Source organism: Urocitellus parryii, chromosome 8, assembly GCF_045843805.1.
Source record: "Urocitellus parryii isolate mUroPar1 chromosome 8, mUroPar1.hap1, whole genome shotgun sequence".
Taxonomy (NCBI): Eukaryota; Metazoa; Chordata; class Mammalia; order Rodentia; family Sciuridae; genus Urocitellus; species Urocitellus parryii.
The window spans coordinates 15,243,537-15,268,277 of record NC_135538.1 but is presented as its reverse complement, the minus strand read 5'-3'; the positions used below and the strand labels follow the sequence as shown (position 1 = coordinate 15,268,277).

The following is a 24,741-nucleotide window of genomic DNA, read 5'->3' as shown; positions in this document are numbered from 1 at the left end:
CTAACGAGTTTCATGGTGACACAGCATGTTTGGACACACAGGGCCACTAACTGGACATGTTGGTGCCACTAACTGCCTTCTTTAGAACTGACCTATCTCCATGGAAACCAGAGGCAGAAATGGGATATCAAAATCCTCAGTGAAGTCACAAGTTACATAATGAGAATCCGAAGGGATTTTTTAAGTTCGTAAGTATTTAAGAATTGTCCAAAGCTTTAATCTTCAGTAAAATTTCCTACCATAGATAGAGCAGTGAAGGCTTGCAATTGATAGTGGAAGGATTTTACAGGCTCTTTGAGTCCTCCTTCTTTTTAATAAAAATGATGAAAAGTGATTTTTGTAGGAATAGGAGAGAGATCAAATTACAAATATTTTTCTCCTTGTAATAATGTGCTAATGGTAATGTATGTCCCTTTTCCAATGCTAGTGTCACCAAGCTGGTATATTGTTATTCTTGAAGAAAGCAGCAAGTCTAGCGGCAGAAGGACACTCTTGGGGAGACTCAGATGGCCTTAGAAATAGTTGTGTCTTGGCAATTGCAGCCACTGACTGATTTAATGCTAAGATTCCCAGTGACAATGGATTATACCAGTGTACTATTGCTGAAACTGTAGTAATAGCCTGGACCAGGTTACTTAGAGTATGTCCATCCACAAAGGTGCAAACCTGTATCTTGATTGAAGCAAGCCCCTCTGTTCTAAATGATCAGGACTTGCAGCTGCCTTGAATGTCTTCTTTTTAACCTACTTTTTAAGTATGAATTTATTTATTTATTTCAGATGGGTTTTTCTTTGGCTTCTTTTCACTTAGTTTGTTCTCCTGTTTGTTTGCTTCCTGTTGTCTTCTTGGGATACCCCAGGATCTTTCCTGAGCTTTGCATCCGGGTTCTTGTCTTAACATGGTAGGCTACTACCGACATCCTCCCCCACAAAGAGAAGATCTCTCCCAGGGCATCGTTCATGAGTGCTGTCTTCCCCTGCTGTCGGGCAGGTGCACATCCCTAGGGCCTGCTATCTCCACCTGGGTGATGGAGATCACCTCCTGTGCCCACGAGGCGTTCCATCAGTTGACATGATGACTCCTTTTCTCTCTCTTGTTTATCTGGGCACAGGACGTCGTAATCGAATGGACCGATTCTCCAGACTTCTGCGCGTGGGCCTTGCCACTTTGCCAGGAGCTTGCTCTCGGTGTTGTGCGGAAGGAGGAGCGCCCTATTCACCTGCTGAAACTCTCCAGCATCTTTATTGAACGCTCTGCCCGGGGTCTACAGGCCCCGGGGGTCAGATTTCCGCCTATAAATCACCCAACCAGGTCTAGTCGCTCCCACATTTTAGAGCCTGTTGTAGCATGCTGGCCCTCGGTTCAGTCAGACTTCCTCCTGGTAGTCTTTGAGACCAAGGAGGCCTCTGGGTTTTTTGTTTCCTGTTTTTTGGTGATATTTCACATGGTAGAAAATTCCATACAGGCTTGAGGAACTTTCCTCCTTGGAGAAACTAGGGAAGGCGCAATTTTATGCTTTTGTTTAAATCTCAGGCAACGGGAGAAACATGGATTTTAATCCTACATTGGAAACACTTTTTTGAGATTTCCCTTGGCAGGGGTTGCTTCAGATGTTTATCTGGAATCCTAAGAACTGTAACTTTCAAACCTTCAGAAAAGGACACAAATCAGAGGCAGCCCTCAGAGGTCGTGTAATGTTAATGATCAACTCCTAAGAAGACAAGGCCAGAAATAAGAATATTGGGAGTCTGGTCCCTCCTGGCAAGGGCTGAGTTCTTGGGGCTGGACAAGCCATCTTCAGCTGGTTGTCGGGGTCTGTTCCAGCACAGGGACGCTCTAGAAACCTCCCTCTCTCTTTCACACTGGCACCTTGTGTAGGTTACAGACTCTCTTATCAAGTTGAGATTTAAAAAAAAAAAAAAAAAGTAGATAAGCACAATGTATGGTGTACTAGTGAGATCTGAGATGTTTTTATTTGAAAGTGATAAATGGTCAACTCTTCATTACTCAAAGATAACCTATGCCCATTCTGAGTGTAGTATAAGAAGTATTTTAATCCAAGGCCATCTTCCTGCCTCCCCTTTTCCTGCTGTGACCTGGTTTCCAGGCTGTCTTTCCACTTGAGTGCTTGATCTCAGGAAAAGCTCATCCATTCTTAACCCTCTGCTTAAAATAAAAGGAGGCAGTAAAAATATTCTCTGGGGAGTAAAGTTGTTATTGAAACCAGTCTCTGTTGGTGCTCTATAGGGAGAGGAGCACATGGTACAATCTTGTCCTCCAAGATCAAAAAGCTCATACATTATCTAGAGGAATAAACCAACCTATAAGAACAATTAGCAATACAATACTGTGTGAAAGTCCCCAAGTGTATATATGTACACATAGAAGACTTCAAAGAGGAGAAATCATTGGATAAGGATTCAGGGAAGAATAGGGCTTAGGGAGGATCTTGAGCCTTGGGTAGAATTTTCCTTGGGAAAAGGAGAATATGAGAGGCAGACCTGAGAAATACTATGGATGATGAGAAACGTTCTGGACAATACATATTTTTAGATAGCTAGGCAAAAGGCACAAGCTGATTGTTCTTATAAGACTTTGTGTTTAAATTCTAATACTAAAATAATTTGAATCCTTAATGAGTTCTATTTTCCCCCCAAATTGTCATCCTCATGAAACTTGTCAAGGCTTCCTGACTCAGCAGGATCAAGTTCAGGTTGTAGCGTGCAGGAGAAAGTCTTGGGCTGCACCATCTGACTGTCAGATGCAGGTCTGGATGCCTCTGAGCGGGTCTTAATGAAACATCACACGTCTCAGGATGGCCGACATAAAGTATATTGCTGTCCAAGTAGACTTTCCACACGCTTTCTCTTAAGGTGTTGCTAAATCTTAATTGGTTATTGAGAATTTTTACTATGCTATTTCAGGAGGAATTTCCCATGGTTTTGTTATTAGAAATTTCTAGACTAATATTCTCTATCCTTCTAAGGAATTTGGAGTTGAAAACCTAAAGAATCTGAAGATGGGCTCAGAGATGAGAAGTTAGACCATTTCCCTTGATTGCACGGAGCAGGGGGTGATTGTGTCTATCCTCAAAGAAGGAGTCCCCAGCACTGCAGAATAAAAAAAGAAAGAAATGGCAGAAATTAAACTGAATGAGTTATTTAGCTTAAATTCAAAAGATAATTTACAAATAACAGTTTATTAAAAATATAGTTAAAAGGTGAAGAAGAAAGCATAATGTCATTTGCCTGTTGTTGTGGACAGGGTCAATGTCCTCTTAAAGATTGTGTTGATGTGGTCTAAGAAACTTATAGGATGCATGGAGTTCTTCGGTTCTAGGGTGCTTGGATTGGAGAGAAGAACAACTCTTGAAATTGACCTCTCTGGGCTCCCTGTCTTCAGTCATTGCTGGCCCAAGAGAATGCTCTCTGTATCGTAGTTCAGCTGGTATCTTTATAAATGTCTGTCTCTGAAGTGGGGAAAGGGGGCTGCCATCCTCACAGCTTATATTTTTGTGGAGTAACTGTCTAGTCCTATCCTTGAGCCAGCACTAGAAAGCATTAGAGTATTGCATATGTACATGCACAGTTGGTTCATTCTTTTGTTTATTTTTTTGTAGTTGCAGATGGACAGAATGCCTTTATTTATTTATTTTTTATGTGATGCTGAGGATCGAATGCAGTGCCTCACACATGCTAGGCAAGGGCTCTGCCACTGAGCTGCAGCCCCAGCAGGTGGTTCATTCTTAATGGCTTCATTGCCTGGCTTCTTGGGTTGGGAAAGGAGATGGGAGTCAGTTCTCATGCTTTGGAAATACAGAGGGGAAGGACATCAACTCCCCAGACAGTGGCCGTGAAGGACTGTCTGGAAACTAGAAGTGCAGGAACCACCGCAGGAGCAGACTCTTCCAGGGGCATGGTGGGGAGAAGCCAGGGGTGACCACTGCACTGGGCATTGTGGTCATACTTCTTTGAGTGGCTGCTTATTTTTTATTAACCAGCGCTTAAGTGCTGGCATTCTTGTTTTTACAATGCCTGTTTTCAACACTGACACTGTTTCGAGCTTAAAAGGAACACTAGGTATTTTCATTACATAGAGTGGGCACCTGCAGACCTGCTGTTAAAATAAAAAAAATACAAAAGGAGGTCAAATTAAATGAACTTTGTGGTGGCATTTCTAGTTTTCTTAAACTGAGTTTTCGTTTGTGTTGCTTTGTGTTCAGTGATCACTGATCCTCAAACTTCAAAGTCCTACTTACTATCTAAGTTTTGTTTTAATATGTTGGTTAGAACATTATGTTTTTATACTTAATCTTTCTCTGTAGGAACAATCCCAGGTATACTTATTGTTTCCATGTTTGCCTTCCAGGTGCCAGGATTGCCGAGTATTCCCAACTGTATGACCAGATTGTCTTCAGGGAGACGCCCCTTAAAATTCAGAAGGATGGCTGGGCCAGCACACAGGAACCGTCCCTCCTCAGGGCTGCCTCACCTTCCCAGGGCCAACATGGTGGCGAGGATTGGCTCTTGCATTCAACTTATAGTAATGGAGAGTTAGCAGATTTCTGTCCCCGGCTAGAGCAAGACTTGAGGTCAAAGTATCCCACTTTAGATATTGGTACCAAAAGTACCCCAAGACAGTTGTCTGCAGCTTGCTCTGTGCCTTCTCTTCCAATCTCTGACCCTCTCCTGGGCTCCATGCAGAGATGCAGTGTGGTAGTAAGTCAGCCCCACAAAGAGAACTCATGTCAGGGCCATCTTTACAACTCGCTGGGTCGGAAAGGAATCAGTGCTAAATCCCAGCCTTACAACAGGTCCCAGTCGTCTTCCTCCATCTTGATAAACAAATCAATGGACTCCATCAATTACCCCAGCGAGATGGGAAAGAAACAGCTGCTGTCCTTACGCCAAAGTGCACGGTGTGAGAGCCACCAGGATTTGCTGCCAGGTACAGCTGATTCATGTCAGCAGGGTGCCGAAACATGCTCTGACCTCACACTCCAAGACTCACAGAAAGTTCTGGTAGTAAATAGAAATTTACCTTTAAACGCCCACCTAGCCACACAGAACTATTTTTCCAATTTCAAAGAGACTGAAGATGAAGATGACTATGTGGAAATAAAGTCTGAAGAAGACGAGGCGGAGCTGGAGCTACTGCAGAGTCGCAGAAGGAAATCTGACTCCAAGATGGCAGATGCCGACTTCTCTGATAACGTCTGCAGCAACAACCCACCTTACTCCTTGAATAGTCCATGCACTCCCAAAGAGCCCATAAACAGCAAACTTGGGCTTTCACCGTATCTGACAGCATATAGTGATTCTGACAAACTGAATGACTACCTTTGGAGGGGGCCGTCTCCCAATCAACAAAACATTGTCCAGTCTCTAAGGGAAAAATTTCAGTGTCTTAGTTCAAGTAGCTTTGCCTAAGGCTTCTCAGTAATAGCTGCCTGAATTAACTTCCTCTTACACTCATCAATCACAGATACTGATAGGTTTTGTATGTATCAGATTAAAACAATTTTGTAATAACCAGAGGTGTAAAATATACTTTCTTTTACAGCACAACTTTTTGAGCCGGCTGACCCTACAGCCAGGATTATACTTTAGTGAGTGTCAGCATTGAATAATATCTTCTTCTCAGATGCTGATTGTCTTCACTTTCATGTAAGTCAATCTTACTTGAAATTTTTTAGGCTTTTTGGGTAACATATTTTTTCCATATCCTGACAACTGTGCCCACACTTTAAGAAATGCAGTGACCCTCTCAAAACCTACAACACAAAGGCAGCAAGGAGACTTTTTCATATTTTGAAAGAAAGGAACTATAAGGCTGTTTTAAAGAATTATGCTTGTAGCTGACATTTTGTTACAGTTGCGACGAGACCCTGGAATAACTTACACCAGAGATCTCTAGTTAGAACCCAGTCGTGATGCCTATTTTAGGATTTCCATGCTGGCATTCCTGTGTCATTTCATTTCGACTCAGAAATTGTGTGACCATTGAAAACTCAAATGTAGAAGGACCAATTCACTGTAAGTAAAAGCCTCTACCTGTATTCCTGGACAAGTCCTGATGAATGTGCTGCTGATCATGTTAATGATACGACTTCTGGGATGAAATGAATGATTTCCTTCATGGCTTAAAGAAAACAAATTCACTAAAGCATAAACTAACTCACTGTTAGAAAGATGGAAAGACTCAGGGGGAACAACTTGGTTATCCATTCATATTACAGTTGAAGTGGGGACAGTTTGACCAAAAAAAACCTATGATGCCATTGTGTGTGCCTAACTCTGATTAGGGAGAAGTAAACCATAAGCTAAAAATCAGACAAAGCACATTAAAATCACCCTTCCAGAGCATTGTTCCATAGGCACCTTCTTGAGTTTTTACTCTGCCAGTGACCTGCTAGATCCTACCCCAAGGAGTCATTGCTAAAGGAAAGGGCAAGAACTTATATTCTAAACAATACATAACATGTTTTCATTATTTCACGGCATATGAAAGAACAGTCTTTGGTTACTGGGTTCTGGATAATAACATCTTTTATGCTATAATTGTGCTTTATGAAGCATTTCATTATGATATTAAATATAAATTTAACTCCTTATGGAAGAAACAGAACACCAAAAGCATCACATTGTAAATAAAAAGCAAAATCAAAGAAGGTTGAGATAAATGAAGGCCGATTTATTGGTACTTTATAAAAATATTTTATTTTCTTGATTGCATGAATGCAATGAGAATATTTCCTTGCAGTGCCCTTTGTAGTCTCAATTTCAGCAGTTATACATTCTGTGGCCTTTCTTCACCCTCTGTTTCCTTTATAATTTTATTTTCTCTTTATTTTAATTAAAAGCCAGTCATTTCCATTTTAAAAGATACACTGATATGTGTGTATGTGGCCTTTGCACTTGAAGGAAAGCCCTAATTAAATCAGTGACATCTTCCCATAACTCTTTTCCTCTTTTTAAGTCCTATCTCTGTTAACTTAAAACATAAAATGTAAACATCCTCATTTTATAAATAAGTACCTAGGGCATTTTTTTCCACTTTAAATAACAAAAAAAAAAAAAAAAAAAAAAAAAACACCAGGTCTCTGGTTCTTCAAGCATTTCTGTCTTCTTGTAGCTCATAAAGTGAAGTCCAGGGGTGGGGTGTGGCTCTGTGGCAGGCTTCCAGCATGCATGAGGCTCTGCGATTGATTTCCAGCCTTGCCAAAGATGGAAGGAAAGTCCATATTAAACAGTATTTAAACCTGATGTGAGTTTTCAAGATTAACAGCATCCAAAAGACAAGCACTGAAGAAAGTACTTTCTTAGACTTTCTAGAGGTGTAGTGCATTTATATCACCTATTTTTTAAAAAAGCAAAACACAAAGTTACCTGACTCTTTCATTTTTGTGTTTTTGTCTGTATGAACCAAATTCTCCAAGGTCCATAGTACTATTGTGCCTAAGTCTCAGAATTATTCATTGTTCATCCAGTGTCTCGTTGCACAGCTTTGATGTCACCTATATGAACATACTCTACTGCGTGAAGGTGGATGTTTCACTGTACGACGTGTCTATGTGGTCCTTTGGATTCTAAGACAAATCTGTAGTTTTATAGATCACTCCCGTGGGCCAGAATGACGATTTTGTCAGCTGTGTGTAAATACATAGTCATATTGGTCTGTTTCCCCAAAATTATCAATTAAGTGCTTTTGTAGTTTGTTTTGGAGGTGGGTGGGGATGTATATAACTGGGAGGAAAAAGTTATCTGTACTTAAAGGTTCTTATTAGGTTCCTGTATGGAAGGGTCAATTTTTTTATAAGTTTACTTTTCACCTACTCTATTCTTCTTTTTTTTTTTGTGGGGGGGGGAATGCATCTAGGAAACCATAGTTTAAATACTGTATATAAGATAATGAAAGTTAGTAATGCCCACTATTTAATAAAGTTTGTAAAGTGTAAAGTAAATTATGGTGTGAATTACTGTGTTTATTCTGGAACATCAAGATTTCCTCAACTGTGTTTAGCTGTTACTTTGTAGTGACCTATGAACCAGGAAGAAAACTATTCAGGTTAACCATGATATGCTGTATTTCAGTGGCCCATGGCAAGGCATTTTTCAATATTTTCGGATTATTTTTGAAATACTGAACTTAATGTCTGTTTGGTTTTTGTTTTCTTTATAGGAGACTAAATTAGGTCAATCACTAAACTGCCTTTTTTAAAAAAAGTATAGTAAAAAGATATCCTTTTACCTGTTTCATAATTGAATTGGAAAAGCAATATAAAAGGGTTATAGCACAAATTAGAGTTTATTCCATATAACTTCACATTCTGAATATTCTTTGATATACAACGTTTTTGTAGGGAAGAAAGCATGCTAATAGAAATTGCTAATTATGGGGGGCTGGGGATGTGGCTCAAGCGGTAGCGCGCTCACCTGGCATGCATGCGGCCCGGGTTCGATCCTCAGCACCACATACAAACAAAGATGTTGTGTCCGCCGAAAACTAAAAAATAAATATTAAAAATTCTCTCTCTCTCTCTCTCTCTCTCTCTCTCTTTAAAAAAAAATTGCTAATTATGGATAGTCCAAAGCAATTCCAGTTTCATACACAAACATAAAACACTATTCTATTTCAATGACAATATAGGTTACCTTGCTTCTCCCACACAAGAGAAAAATAGCTTTAAAATGTTCTTTAGAGTGTTTTAGAGTGAAGAGTCTCTAAACTTCACATCGAGGAGACCCCAGACCTTCCTTATCTTGATGGTTTGTGCTCTCATGAATGCAATTTAGAGAAGCCAATGGCTTTACAAAAATGGTGCCTGCATGAATTCCATACATACATAAAACCTGCTGAGGGCCATTGCCAAGTAGGAATGACGCATGGAAATTTCCTTGCCAGCGTACCCCATGTTAAATGGACTTGCCTTGGAAATCTGCTGTGACCTTGCATGTGTCTTTGAGAAAGGTGACCCTGCTCAAGGACCAGGGTGGATCCAGGTTTAAGGTGTATCCTGCAGGTTTTAGGAAGTATCCCTGTTTAGGATAATTTGGGTTTAAGGCGTTCCCGGTTTAAGACAATCTGAGTTTTAGGGAAGTTCCAGGTTGAAGGTTATTGCTGCTGGGAATAGGGCGTTCCTGCTGCCTTGAGTTCTCCTGGAATTCAGAAAGTATTTTGGGACGTGAATTGTGCGGCAGAACTGGGATTTCCCCAGAACGTGTGTAGAGGCCGGTGTGAATTCGGAAATAAAGAATTGCTGTTTGAATCTACAAGGTGTGTGGTAGCTCGTGATTCTGTGCCCAGCCAAGACTGCGGCACCCATGGAAGAAAGAGGAACATCTTAAAATGTCTACTAAATTGTCTTTTCTATTAAAAAAAAAAGTTTACAAACCTCTATTGTGAAGAGCAAATGCTGACAGTACTTCAATATTTCAAGAGCTTTGACGTCCTCCATACCATATCACTTCCTCTAAGTGGACAGTAGTAACCACATTTAATTCTTTCATCCAGAAAGAGGTTATAGTAAAAGGAATTGCTTAACCATTTTTGTTCTAATTTACATATATCAATATGAATTTATTTTAACTTAAACTTTGTCCTGAGGATAAGTTCAAGAGCTATTTTATGCATTCCAATACTTTTTTTTAAGGTATGAAGACATAAGCACACCCTCACCTTTATGTTTTTACCACTTTTTGTTTGTTGTGTATTTGTTTTGTTTCCTTACAAATAATTTACAGCATGGGACTCCAAAAATATCATGAAATTAGGCTACATTAAAAAAACTGATAGGTGTGGTGGCACACACTAGTAATACCAGCATACCCAGAAAACTGAGGTAGGAGGATCACAAGTTCTAGGCCACATTGGACAACTTACTAAGATTGTGTCTCAACTTTTTTTAAAAAGGAGAGACTGGAAGTATAGCTCAGTGATAGCGGAATTGCCTAGCATGGATTGTCTAGCAATCTCTAGTACTGACAAATTTTTTTGACAATTGCAAAATATGACTGCATGATGCAAGGAGAGAGATTTCTTCTATTTCCTCCTTAGTGCTTATGTGGGCTCTTTGGCTAGATTTAGGAGTACAATTAATAGATGAACTGATAAACAAAAAAAAGCATAAAGTTGCATTAATTTTAGATGCACATGGGTATCTTCACAAGAGAGTGAAGTATGAAGAAATAGCCAAATATTAATCTTTTATATGTTTTAGACAAAAGAACAAAATTGTTTGTGAAGTCATTTCAAGATAAATGGATATCTGGACTGGGGTAGGAAATTCTAGGGATGTTACTAAGTGATATGGGGGAAGGAGACAGAAGCGAGAAGAAGATAAGGGTTACTTCAGAATTTGTTTGAGTTCACTACAGCCAGAATTATCAGTCACTGGTAATCAAATTTATTTTCAGCTTTGGTATGTGAAGGACAACCCTCCCCAATGAATCTTTATGACTTGTTGCATGTAGGAAAGTACAGGCCTCTGAAGTTACAATTCCTCAAGTAATTTCAGCTTAAAGTAATCAATATACTAGTTCAGCATACTGAGATGGCAATCTATGAAAGTATAAATTAAAATTTGGGATGTTTGGTTTATAGCATATTGGAAAGCTCTTTTGCAGGAGATAAGTTCCTTTTTTGGAAGATTATTCTAAAATTTAGTTTGTAAAACCATTGTCTATTTGAGCCCTTGAGGTATAAATTGTCAGCTCTATAGAGGGCTGGGAAATTTTCAGATGTTCAATACACTTTTAATGATTGAATAAACAGAACTTAAAAACTTGTTTGAGCCCAAAGCATGAGAAAAACACTTTCAGATCAGTAAGAACAGGCAACTAAGTTTCCTTTTAAAATTCACAGTACCCTCAACTTGATATCATCCAACTTCTTTTAGTGTCCCTGGAGTGTAAATCAAGGGAAGGTGGCATTTTAGAAGGTCTGAACCTTTTTCATCTCTTGGCTGGTAGAATTCTAGAACATTTTCTCTGGATTTTCAAGCAATTGTAAATCTGAGCATTCACTTGAGCACGGAAGGGGAGGGTTATCTTACTTTCCTTGGAATTCCATTTAGACCCAAATGCCTTTCCTGACGACTGCTTCTGAGAGGTGAGGAGAGCAGAGAACAGAGGTGGCACCCTGCATGCAAGGGGGAGGATAAGGGCACACAGAACATTGACATTCTCAGGGCCAAAAGACCAACTTGATTACTTCACAATCATGGTGCATGCCCATGCACAAAGTCCATGTTATGTATCTACAAAAAATGCCAAAACTCTCTTCTCCTGACCATGGCTTATTCAGAAGCATCATACAATAGGAAAGGAAGAGAAGCAGACAGCTCCGGCTCTTTAGTCTAAAACTGTGTTTATTTAGCTCAGCATAAAAGAGCAGGGCTTGGACAGTGATCAGAACTTCTGCTTGATGGGGCAGACACAAGCCCCCAAATACCCTACTGTTTGTGTAGCAATGTATGGCTCTCCACACAGTTCCCAGGGAGCCATCCAACAAAACCATGGCATAAGCAGATTCCTATAGACCAGTTCAATCACATCCGGTAAAATGTTGGCCCAGGGGGTGAATCTGGCTGGTGCAATTTTCTTTAATATTTATTTTTTAGTTGTAGTTGGATACAATACCTTTATTTTATTTATATGTGGTACTGAGGATCAAACCCAGGGCCACGCATGTGCTAAATGAACGCTCTATCACTGAGCCATAATCCCGGCCCCCTGGTACAATTTTTAAAGGGTTTAAATATAAAAATCCAAATTCCTAGCTTTTAAAAGAAAGAATAAAAATAAAAAGATCTGACCTATTTGAACCTGGCTTGCAGTGAGACACCCCTGTGAGATCAAAGGAGGGCATCCAGAGGTGAAAGTCACCATAACAGGTAGCAACTGACCTTGACCTTTGGGAGGAGACACTTCTTTGGTTCTTCTCCCATACTGATGAATGGACATGGTTAGTGGACTTCAAGTAACCACAGGGCACTGAACACAGATGCTTTAGCTAGAAAGCAAAGGCTCTCCTCTTAAGGTAAAATACATGCATGTTAGAAAGTGTGCAGAACATATTGCTTTACACCTGGCCCGCCTCAATAGTTAATCCTATCTCCTTGGCCTCCTTAAGCCTCTGGGCAGACTTCATGGAAACTGAATAGTCACTCCTCCATTATCCTTTACTGTTAATGAACTCACTGAGGGTTTAAACTGTGGTTTCTATTCTGTTTCCTAGACCATCATCTCTAACTCAGACTCCTTTCTCAGGTGCAGGACAAATTTTTCTCCAGGTCATCTCTGCCTGAGTTGTCCAAAGCTATCATTTTTCCTGCCCTTGGACATTCCTCAGAGGCTCCTTCTCTAGTGTGCACTTTTGGAGTTGTTTTGTTCTGTTGGTGCAGGGAACTTTGTTTTGTGCATGCTCAACACATGCTCCACTCCTGAACTACCGTCACCCCAGCCTCTGGGGTACAGTCTTTTTCTTGGACTATGACACCTTCCTAACTGGCTGTCTGATCACTATCTTCCCCACTCCCTGTCCTGTCCACCTCTCTTTTCCTAATTGTAGTCAGCTTAATGTGTCTGAACACAAGCAGAATACAATCCTCAACTAAGCCCTGCTCAGTCTGCCTCTACCCCATAGGACCTGCTTGCTCTGCCTGCAATGATCTTTCCCTGCCACCCAAGAGAAAGTCTGCTTAATCCCCAACATTTGAGATCAGAATGACTTGCGAACTGTCAAGGGGTTTTACTCAGCTTGCAAGCTAGCACATTAGTCTGCTTCTCAGACATTGGCAGAAGACACAGGACTCCCAGGTCAGAGATAGAGCAGGCAGATGGAGCTTCACATTTGCATTGGTTCCTCTTACTCCTCCAGACTCACTGCAGCCCAGGTAGTGCTACATGCACCCTGAGCTTAGAAATTCTGAGTCTTAAAGGGGGAACTAGCAAACCTGCCCTCATTCACAAATGAACTGCTGCATGGAAGCTTGTGTCATTTGGAATGCAAATGTTTGTGCTGACTGCTGTCACCTTCATTCAGTGAAGGTGTTGGCACTAGACTTAGTCTTCTTATCACCCCATATACTCACCACTCCCATACACTTCTTTTATCCTAAGTGGCCTCCATATTTTGATGGAAGACTAAGACAATATCCTGGCCTCAGTTCCTTGACTTGCTCACCACTGTTGACATCCATCTCTATTCGTTTTCACCACTGTGCCAAACCACAGTGAATAGAAACTGCAAAGAATAGAAACTGCCTCGAGCAAACTGAGATCATTAATTTGAGATATTCCTTTTGCTTTACCCCTTCCTTCTCTTCTTGGTGTTGATTTTTTAAAAAAATATGGCAAAATACATATAATACAAAACTTACCATCATGACCAGTGACAGTTCAGTAGCAATAAATACCCTCAGATTGTCATGCAACTATCACCACCATCTATCTCCAGAACTATTTTCATATTGCAAAACTAAAACTTTGGCCAGGTATGGTGATATCAGCACACCTATGATCCCAGCAGCTCAGGAAGCTGAGGCAGGAGGATCACAAGTTCAAAGCCATCCTTAGCAATGTAGCAAGGCCCTGTCTCAAAACATTTAAAAATTAAAAAAAAAAAATAGAAAGGGTTGGGGATGTAGCATGAAGCAACCCTAGGTTCAATCATTAGAACAAAGTAAAAACAAAAACTTACGCTTGGTGTTCATTAAATAGCTGCACCTATCCCAACCCTGGCAATTTCCATTCCACTTTCTGCCTCTATGAATATTATGATTTCTCTATGTATCTCATATCAGTGGAATCATATAGTATTTCTCTTTCATTTAATGTTACAAATGTCCCTCTAAATACTTCTTTGGCTATATCCTGCATACTTTGATAGGTTATGTTTTTGCTTTCATTATAGTTTATAATTTCCCTTGAGATTTTCTTACTCTACCATGGATTGATTAGAAATGTTATTACATTTTTAAATATTGGGGGAATTTTCTAGAAACATTTGTATTATTGAATTATAGCTTAATTCCAATGTGGCCAGAGAATACACTTTCATTTAAATTATTTCAAATTCATTCAGTCTGTTTTATGGCTTAGAATAGAGCCACTCCTGACAGATCTTCCATGTGTACTTGTAAACAACATGCCCTCTGTGTTCTGGGACAGGATGGTCTCTGAAGATCAACTTGGTGGACAGGATGTTTAGGACTTCTGTATCCTTACTGATTTTGTTGTCTACTAGGTCTATCAGTTACAGAGAGGAATACTAAATTTACAACTATAACTGTGGACTCATCTAGTTCTCCTTGTAGTTCTTTCATTTCTGCTACATTGACTTTAGCAAACTTTAAGTGTCAGGAGAAAAAAAATTATCAGAAGAATAAATGTTAACTCTCAGAGCTGACTAGGAATTCCAAAGCACCAGACTCAAAACAGGCTAGAGGGGGGAGAAATTAAGGATAAATTGCCTACCTTGAACTTCCTGGTTTTTGGGTAAAAAATAAACCTTTTGTTTTAACCACTCACTGTAAGTCAGGTTTTTCTGTTCCTTGCAGCCAAATGCACATCTCACAGTACACTCTCTCGAATTTTCTCCTACTCATATGGCTTTAACTTCTTTTTAGACTTATATCCTCTATTTTTTGTTTGTATTCTTTGATGCTATTCTAGATCTTTCACTTTTAGATCATTCTTGGTGATCATATCCACAAACATAGGCTTAAGTTCCCTCTTTGTGTTTTGGTGCTATATAGTTATCAAATTTATTTCTCCATGTTAAAACTTTCTCCTGAGCTACACAGCCATGGATGGTTTCAACTTCTCCCTCCAGATATCTCCATTTGCACATCCCAGAGGTATGCCAATCTTGGCTGGTCCACATCTGCTGCTTCTCTCCCCTGGTCTCCTTCTGTGAACAGCACCCCTCCCCCATGTGTAGATAGATGGATGGATGGATAGATAGATAGATAGATAGATAGATAGATAGATAGATAGATAGATAGATATTGCTTGACTAAATTCAGGTATATATTGCTGGAACCTGGGGCTTCATCTCTGATAATTTCCTTCCATGCACCCTCTATGCCAATCAAATACCAAATGCAGCTAACTTCTCCTCTTAAATATTTCTTGAATCCATTCACTTTCCACCATCCCACTGGACCATCGCACACCCAGGTACTCATCATGTCTTCCCCAGTTACTAGCACGGGTTCCAGATTTGTTTACTGACTTCATTTTCCATTTTCCACACGGTTACTGGGAATCCTTCTAAATGCACATCCGAGGGTGCCACTCTCTACTGCTCTCAAAATACAATGCCAACTCCTTCCTCTGGTTACCTGACCTGCCACGAGGTGGCCCTGTGTGCCTTTTCAGCCTTATTTGTCACTGTTCTTCATTTTCTCCAACTCTATTTCTGGAATAACTTGCAATACCTCAAATTCATCACCACCTCCTGCACTCCCAGCTCTTGCTCATGGGATTCCTGTACCCACAGCATTTATTTCCAACAGCAACTCTTTCCTTGGTTCAACTCCTAACCATCTTTAAGTCTTGCCTTCAAGTGCCACCTCCTTCAGGAAGCTTTTTGTGATTGTCTTGGTCTAGATGGGTGCCTTCTCGATACTCTTACAAGACTCAGAGCTACCAAACTTGTGGTTTTCCATTAACATTAACATGTTCTACATGGTTCTACACAGTGAACTCAGTGTCTGTCCTGTTCATAGGTGACCTCTTAACTGCATGCTCAGTACAGAGCTCAGTGAGTAAAGACACTTACACTCTCCATATGCATATTATAAATATATGTCTATATATATTTAGTACTAGGGATTAAACCCAGGGGCACTTAATCACTGAACCGCATCCCCAGCCCTTTTTATATTTTATTTAGAGACAGGGTTTCACTATGTTGCTTAGGACCTTGGTAAATTTCTGAGGCTGGTTTCGAACTCATAATCCTCCTGACTCAGCCTCCTGAGTTGCTGGGATTACAGGCATATACCATCATGCCTGGTATATATAAAATAGCCTTAAATTCAGATACATATTGCTTAACTTATACTGAAAACAAACTTTCTTTGACATATGTCCAAATGTTATTTCAAAGTGCACTGAATGATCTATACACTCTAGCAAAGAACATTACTGAAACAATTTTAAAAGGCTTCAACAAAGTAGGCCCTTTCTTCCTATCATAGCTGACTTTTTCTAAATAATTATTTGAGTTTTGGGCAAACAGGTTTAGACAGATCTCTCAAAATGAGGTCACAAAACAACTGTGAAACAAACCTGGAAATATGAAGGGTTCTACACTTACTTCTGTCTTTCTCCTCTTCCTAGTCTATCCTACAGGTGTATATTGTCAATGTGTGAGAGCCCCAGTATCTCCCCTGGAAGGTGGGCACTCAGGCTTGGGCTCGGGCCACGCTGACTTCAGGGCCTGGCCTGGAACTGTGAGAAAGAATGAAGGGAACGGAGGCCCCGGGATCCACCCCATCATCATTCTATCTAAGAGCCAAGTAAAATATTTTAACTGGCTCCATCAGCACAGGCACTTGTGATCCTGGCCTTTCAGATCATTTTAAAAATTTATATATTATGAATCATAATAGGACAGCCTTTAGATAAATGTCAAACATTGTAAGAAAATGATGGGCTATTAAATGTCCTACATTTCCTCGGACATGGTATTCTAGTTTGGCCATTATTTTTGTAATTAGGGCAGAGAGGGAAACCTAAGTAGTTTAATAGGGTTTATTGTAACCAACAAATGTCTGATTCAAACATGTTATTACCTTAATGCCAAGAAATCCAACAACTCCTAAAATTGCTTAAGGTTAGAAAACATTACATTGTTTAAAAATAATGTGGCTTCCAGGTCAAGAAAGCATGGTTATACTTTAACCTACCATCTAACTGAAAGATGTAGTGTGTCACTTTAAAGCTGTGCATTGACTGAGCCTCTGGTGATTGTGTTAGTCAGCATTCCATTGCTGTGACGCGTACCTGAGATAAACAACTTTGAAAAAGAAGAGGGCTCTTGCTTTCTGAGGTTTTTAGCACCCAGTTTGCTTTTTTCTGTTTCGACAGTACCTTGTGGCAGAAGCCCCAGATAGGACAAAGCTGCTCACCTGTGAGTAGCTGGGAAGCTAAGAGATAAAGTGGGTGGGGCCCCAATATCCCTTTAGGGCATCTCCAGTGAACTAACTTCCTCCTGCTAGACCCGCCCCTTAGGAGTGCCCCAGACTGAGAACCAAGCCTGTTGGGACACAACCAAAGCATAACAAGTGAGGACTGAGACCAGCACCAAGATGCCCTCTACAGAACAGCTATGCAACATCCACATATTGCCTGAGTCACTTCCACATTAGTGATTTTCCATAACAAGTTAGTTTCTGTGGCTCCCAATTCCATTAAGTTTGGTTTAGGTCTATGGTTTGGGTTTTTCTGTTTTTGTTTTTGTTTAGTACTAGGGATTAAACCCAGGGGTGCTTTGCCACCTAGCCACATCCCTAGCCCTTTTTATTTTATTTTATTTTTTAAATTTTAAGACAGGGTCTCACTAAGTTGCTGAGGCTGGCCTATTTTTGGTCATCTACCTGCCTCTGCCTCCCAAGTTGCTGGGATTGCCCGTGTGCCCACCATTCCAGTGAAATGTTTTTAAGATTTTAACTTGACAGCTTTTTCTATTCAAATTTTCATCCATACATAGTAATTAATTAGTGCTCTCTTCCTTTTTGGAAACTGCTAAACCATGAATATTTTTACTTTTATAATCAGAAATAAATTGTATACATGTTATTTATGTATATAATTAGAGACAGTGTTTCACTATGTTGCCTAGATTGGTCTCAAATTCATGAGCTCAAATGATCATCCCACCTCAGCATCCAGGTTTAGTATATATATTTTCAAAGACCCACAAAACTTACCTCAGAAGCCATTTGGGGGAGAAGAATAGCAGCTTTGTTGAGAAAGAATCCATCTACAATTCACACAAAGTGCACAATTCAATGGTTTTTAGACTATTCATAGTATTTGTAACCATCACAATCAATGTTAGAACATTTATTTTTATTGCCCACGCCCAAAGCCACCCTACATTCACTATTGGCTATCACCTCCCAACCCTCCAGCCCCCGACCCCTAGCTATAAGTAATCACTAATGCACTTCCAGACTCTAGAGATTTGCCTATTTGGGGCATTTCATGTAGATGGGGTCCTACCACTTGTGGTCTCCACAGCCTTCTTAAACATCACTAATGTAGCACTTGCCAGGTAGTTACTACCTGGAACTTCTAAATGGTAGGGACTGGGTAATATTCAACTTTTTGGCCAGTTGTTGGTGTTCAGTAGTGTTCAATAAATATTAAATGAATGTCCCCATTTTAAGGATGAGACAAATACATATTAAAGGAGTTTTGAGACTTGCTCAAGATCATAACAACAGTAGGGGAATGGGTGATTCTAGATTCTAAATATTTACTTGCTTATACAAAATATAACTCTGTCAATTTATATTCTTGTTTGTACATTTTTTGATAATACCTACCTCATAGATTGTGAAGATGTTAGTTATTCCTGAATCCTACAAAACCATGACAGGTCAGATGTGGCCATCTTCCTACAATGGAAAATACAGACAATGGGAGAAGATCAAGAACACAATTAGTTGGAACCAGGCAAACTCCCAGCTCTACCAATACACACACACACACACAGCTCCCCTGGTTGGAAATGGAGACCGGTACTACTCGACTCATGACATTTTTCGGGATTAAATGACATGTTTTTCCAGCACTCAGTGCAGTGTTATTTAGCTAAGTGAAAACGGATGTCTTTAACTTGGACCAGTTTTACTCCCACCTTACTTGAGAATCACAAAATTACATCACTAATGTAGCACTTTACTCAGGAATTGTGAAATTATAAAGTTATAACCTTATTTCCACATCACTTGTAAGATATAAAATTATAAATTAGGGTACTTAAAAAGTATCGCTGAGTCGGGGAAGTTGCACAGAGGCTAAGTGACCTGCCTGAGATCAGAACACCCTAGACCACACACCTCAGGACACCTCCAGCGGAATCAATCCAAATCCTCTTATCTAAATTGGATTCATAGCCACTGGTTTTTGGAGGAAGTGAACTGCCATTCGCAGACGGAGGGTGACACCGCCGTTTCAGGCAGAGGGGAGGGTATGCGGCGACAGGGCAGATCTGGGGCCAACCTGAGGCCCCACCCTCGTCTGACTTGAACCACATTTTGAGCAACTGTTGAAGATGCCTGAAAGCTACCCTGACTTCCAGGCAACTCCAACTAGCAGCCTCGCATCTCGCAGGCCCCCGCCTCCCGACGTCACTAGGTGCAGTGCCCCCTAGGGGCCTCTGCTCCTGAGGAGGAAGAGCCCGGTCCTTTCCGCCGCTGGCCCGTTACTGGCCGGCTTGGCTCTCTCTGGCGCCCGCCGAGACACCTTCGGGAGGCACTTGCCGCCGAGTCCCCGTGTGGTAGGAGGACCTGCCTCCCGGCTTTCCCTTCTGCATCATGAGCGTGCGCCTTTCGCTCGTCCTGCGCCAGTCCTGCCGCCTGCCGCGGCCGCCCGGCCCGCCGCGCCACCTCCGGGTGCCCATTCGCGCCAGCGGCGGCGGCGGTGGCGGCGGCGCCTGCTGGGAAGGTCTGCGCGGGCAGCGGCGGCAGCAAGATGGCCAGGCCCGGAGCAGCTGCGGCCCCGGCCACCCGGCGCCCCCAGCGCGGGACTCCATCGTCAAGTGAGTGTCCCGCCTGGCGCGCGCGCAGGTCCCCAGCGGTGGCGGCCCGAGACTCAGGATGGGGCGGCTGGAGCTCTGGGCTTTCGGCGGGTCCCGGGGACCGCCGTGGGGGTGGTGCCAACAGCGAGTGCTTGGTGCCAACTTGTTGGGGGCGCTGGGAGGTTTGCCGAGCAAGTGCGGGGAGGCGGACCCGCGCGCCGGCTAGGGACAGGGGCGCTCTGGGGCGAGGCTGGGGGTCGGGCGGCGGCGGGCATCCTCAGCCGGCGCCGCGCGGCTTGGACCGCCCGCCCTGCACGCCCCGCTCCACGTGCGCGCCGCCCTCCGCTCTGATGCAACCGCGCCGGGCGCGGCCCGAAAGGGAAAGGGGCGGCGCGGCCGAGGGCGGGACTCCGGAGGAGGGGCTGCCGCCGGGGATTCGCCGCCGAGCGCCTGGAGGTGGTGGGGCTGCCTAGGCGCGCGGGTCCGGTACCCGCCCGCGCGATTGCTCCTCGGCTGCCCTGGCGCTGAAGCCACCCGGCTCCCGCAGCGCCGCGGCCCCCGCGTGTGGGGCCCGAGTCTAGACTGACTGCTTGTCCCGACGAGGCGAAGGTGGAGCCTGGCCGGTAAAAAGAGCCTGAGAGGGCGCGCCGGCGTGTCTGCAGCATCGCTGCGCAGGGGACAGAGTCCCCAGACCCGGAGGCGCACTGTGGGAGCCTCCCGCGTCCCCCACACACTGGCACCCCGACACGGGTCCCCATCCTCAGCCCTGAGTGGTGGACCCAGGAGGAAGAGCCCTGCCAGGCCCTCGGTGGAGAAGTGGGTTCACCGAGGCCCGGAGCGAGCAAAGCGCCCTGAACCCACCTGAAGGTGGCAGAAAAGCCCTTTCCAGTCTTTCCCTGAACTAAGATGCCCTTTCTCTGGGCAGGCGGTCCTTCCTACTCCCCTTCCACCTCTTCCTTTTTCCATCTAGACCTCATTCTAAAAGTCACTGCCTCCCCCGACCCATACCTGTCTCTGCCTCCCTCCTCTCTCCCATGATGACTTACCTAGGCTTCTTTATGATGCGATGAGGAGGAGGAGCCATTTATGTAGATTACCTGTCATTTTCTGAATGTTGGCTTGACTTTGGGTCATTAGATTTTGACCAGTTCGCAACCTAGCCTCTTGGTGCGGTAGGGTCTGAAGACAGCTTGGGAGGCAAACCCATCCCTCTGTTTTATTTTCTAGATAGCACTTATTATTGCCTCAGATTTTCTTGTCCTTTTTTTATTGGCTCATTTCTTTTGTTTCACCCACCTGGCATGTTAGTTCCAGCAGGGCAGGGACCCTGTCTCTTCAGTCTCTAACCACTCCAAATCTATGCTGGGCATTGTGGTGGTGGATGAATCAAGTTTTGGGATCAACTGAGCGTTTTGTTCGTGTGTGTTCAGTTGTTTAAAGCCATGCTTAAAGATGAGTAGAGTTGTTGGGAGGGATTCTAAACCCCTAGGCCCCCCAAACTCAGTTCCTCGGGAAAATGGAGCAAATAACGTACTCAGCACCAGCGATCATGAAACAGTTAAGTGAGAGAGCACATAGGAAATGCCTCGCCCAGGAACTGTTGCATACTAAGCCCTCAACAAATGTTGGCAATTAGTTTTTTCAATGTTCTAAAACCAAAGTGCATAATGGGACAGGTAGTAAACATTTTATATTTAATGAACTAAATTTTAAAATATGATGTAGATACTTTTATAACAAAACAAATTTTTCTATCATTTTTTAAATGAAATTGAACAACTTATTAATGGACACTGAAAGTTGAATTTCATTTAATTTTCCCATTCCATAGACCTTATTTCTATTTTTTTTAACCATTTAAAAATGTAATAGTTGGTGGTTTCTCCCTCTGGAGGTGGCCTACATTTTCCCTTGAATGTGTATTCTTTGCTTTACCCCCCCCCCCAAAGTTTCTTCCTTGTACTCCCTTGAATATGCCTCTTCTTTCCAATTAAGCCTTTGTCTCAAAACAAATAAATAACAATAATAGTGAGTCTTCATTTGTAGGCTCCTGTTGTAAACCACAGTGAAGTGTTAAGTCATGTGTCTCTGCTTCATTTAATTATGAGTAAGAGTCAAGTGACCTCATTCCAACTCGACTTTACCACTCATTAGCTGTGAGTGCGTGGGCAAGCTGTCTTCCTCTATAAAATTGAAACCACAATGTTAGCTTTGCTGTGAAAATATTCCTGAAAAAAAATCAACTTAGGGGAAGAAAAAATTTTAACTTATGGTTTCAAAGGTTTTAGTCCATGGTCAACTGGCTCCAGTGCAGAATTCAGAACAGAAACATCAGGATAGAGGATGTCACCCGAGGAAAGCTACCAGTTCACAGCTGTGGGGAAGCTGAGGTGGGGACCGACAAATGTAGTTGCCAAAGGTTTGCCTCCCAGGACCTGCTTCTGCAATTAGGCCCCTCCTCCTCCAGTTTCTATCACCTTCCAATAGTCAGACAGATTATGAATCCAACAGTGGATTAATACATTGATGACATCAGAGCTCTTATTATCCAATCACATCCTGAAAGCCCCCACCTCTGCACATTTCTACACTGGGGACCAAGTCTTTGAGGGACAGTCCAGATCCAAACCATGGCAGTCACTGACTTTATGAAGTGGTTGTGAGTTTTAAGGGACTCTAGGACATACTTCTTCAGAATCTCTAAAACTGGTATTTGTCTTCCAGTTGGTTGATACTGTTGGCCAGGTGGCAGTCACTTGGCACCTGGCATTACCTACACCTGTAGGAACTGGTCATGGCCATGGGTATTGCTGTACCTGCTGATTGAGTTATGTGCTTGGTTTCCTGAAAGTCTCAGCTCTGAAAAAGTTTCCCCCGGATTTGGAGGAAAGGGGAAAGGAAGCTGACTAGAACAGTCAAGCTGGAGTAGACATTCAGGAGCCTCAGATGTTGGCTCTTGATTCATGAATATGAGTCAGAACAGTTAAGGGACAAGCTCCCTGAGAGGTATAGTAAGTAAACTGTTCTGGTGGTAGTGTCTCAGTTTACCGGCATGCTAAGGTAATTTTAGGAAATAATAGGGTTTCGGATGATGTCCATTAACATCTGCTGTAATCATGACAGCATCAGATTCAGCACATGCAGAGCCTGTGCTGCAGTCGGGATGCTGAATATCCTTCATGTGTTAAAGCGTTGGCCCATAGTGTGGTGCTGCTGGGAGGTGGAGGAACTTTGAGAGGTGGGGCCTTAGAGAAGGTCCTTAGGTGTTTGGGAGCATGTTCTTAAAGGGGATTGTGAGACCCTGATATTCTTTATCTTTTCTTTCTGGCTCACGAAGTAAGTGGTTTTGCTCTGCCACATACTCCCATGATCATGCCTTGCCCTTGCCAGAGCTACAAGGCAGTGGTGAGCTGCCCAATCTTGAACCAAAAGAAATCTTTCCTCTCTGTAAGTTACTTAGATATTCTGTTGCTGTAACAGGAAGGTGTCTAAGGTACTGAAGACAAAAATGACATGACCTTTTAAGAAATACCATATCCCCAGTGCTCCTATAACACACATGGTAATTGTATGGGGTGGGGTGGGGGGTAGAAACAGTGACCTGCAAATAACAAAAATATGTTGGAGTTTTTAAATCAAATTCAGAAAAGGCAGATCCTGAATGTGACATTTCAGAATACCTCAATTAAGTTGGTTTGTTTTCTTTTTATGTATATACATAAATGTGAGTGGTTTATGGCAAAACACATTCCATGTGTTAATAAGTCTAAAAATTTTTGTTGGGCCAAAGGTGTACCTCAGTGGTAGAGCACTTGGGTAGTATGTGAGAGGCCCTGGGTTTAAGCCCCAACACTACCAAAATAAATAAATAAATAAATAAATAAATAAATAAATAAATAAATAAATCTATCTGTCAGTACTTACAGCATAAATACTTTGTGTTAAAAAAGATTGTGCCACAGTTAACTGGCAGAATCTTTTCTTTTTCTTAGTGGTTCATAAAATAGTGGTGTGTCTTTTGTTATCTTAGATTTGGTGGAATGCAGTAAAAAAAAGATCCTCCTGTTGGGGCCCTCAGATCAATCTTCTGCATAACGTTGAAAATAGGCCAGGCTACTCTAATAGAGGTCTTAGTTCATTTTGTACAATTATGGCAGAATGCCACAACCTGGGTAATTTATAAACAACAGAAATGTCTTGCAGTTCCAGAGGCTTGAAAGTCCAATATCAAGGTGTCTGTATCTGGCAAAGGCCTTCTGGCTGCATCATAACATGGTCAAAGGCAGAAGGGCAAGAGGGATAGGGTGCAAAGTCAACCTTTCATCAGGAACACACTCCCAGAAGTGTCCTCATTTCCAATTATCTGCCAGCACTGCTGCACTGGGGATTAAGTATCCAACACATGAACTTTGAGGGACACACAGAAACCATAGATGACGATCCCTATGATGACCCCTATGATAGTTGTTCCCTGTGATGGCTACTCACTGTTCCAGTTCTGGGAAAAAGACCATCGCTTTGGTGTCACCACCTCACAGCCAGCAATAGGGGAAAGGGCCAAGGTTGCTGGTTCAGGGTCCTCTTGACTGAGCATTCTTATTGTCAAGAAGGCTCACAAGAGCCCACCCAGCTACAGGTGAATGACACTGGGAAATGTGCTTCCCAGCTGGTGGCCACCTTCAGCTAACATGGAAGTACTATGAAAGGAAGTTCCCAGCCATTGTTATTGTTACTGTTGAATATTAAACTGCTCTCCACTGCTTTTACCCAGAACTCCTCCTCTGAACACCGGGAGACGTCTTTGGAGGAGTCTGCTTTACAAACCTTTGTTGTATTTGTAGAATAACCTCTTTTGCCTTGGAAAGAATAGAAAAGTTGAAATGTAGAACATTATTAATAAATAGGTTCAGCATGCAGAAATATAAACCTAAATTGACAGTTTTCAATAACCTGACCAACTGCTTCCTCCCCAGCTCTTTGGCA

The 24,741-nt window shown here is 42.2% G+C and overlaps 2 protein-coding genes across 3 annotated transcripts in view; both read left to right on the top strand.

Annotated features, from left to right (window-relative positions):
- The window catches only part of Plekhg1 (pleckstrin homology and RhoGEF domain containing G1), a 211,559-nt gene extending 203,710 nt beyond the window's left edge, over nt 1-7,849 (top strand). Inside the window, exon 17 of the mRNA XM_077802049.1 lies at nt 4,369-7,849. Within this exon, the coding sequence (XP_077658175.1) occupies nt 4,369-5,429 (1,061 nt within the window). The 3' untranslated portion in view covers nt 5,430-7,849. The remainder of the gene's footprint in view (nt 1-4,368) is intronic.
- An 11,580-nt stretch (nt 7,850-19,429) lies between these two features.
- The window catches only part of Mthfd1l (methylenetetrahydrofolate dehydrogenase (NADP+ dependent) 1 like), a 188,460-nt gene continuing 183,148 nt past the window's right edge, over nt 19,430-24,741 (top strand). For both annotated transcript variants that reach the window (XM_026399935.2, XM_026399934.2), the window contains exon 1: nt 19,430-19,779. In XM_026399935.2, the coding sequence (XP_026255720.1) occupies nt 19,556-19,779 (224 nt within the window). In that variant the 5' untranslated portion in view covers nt 19,430-19,555. The remainder of the gene's footprint in view (nt 19,780-24,741) is intronic.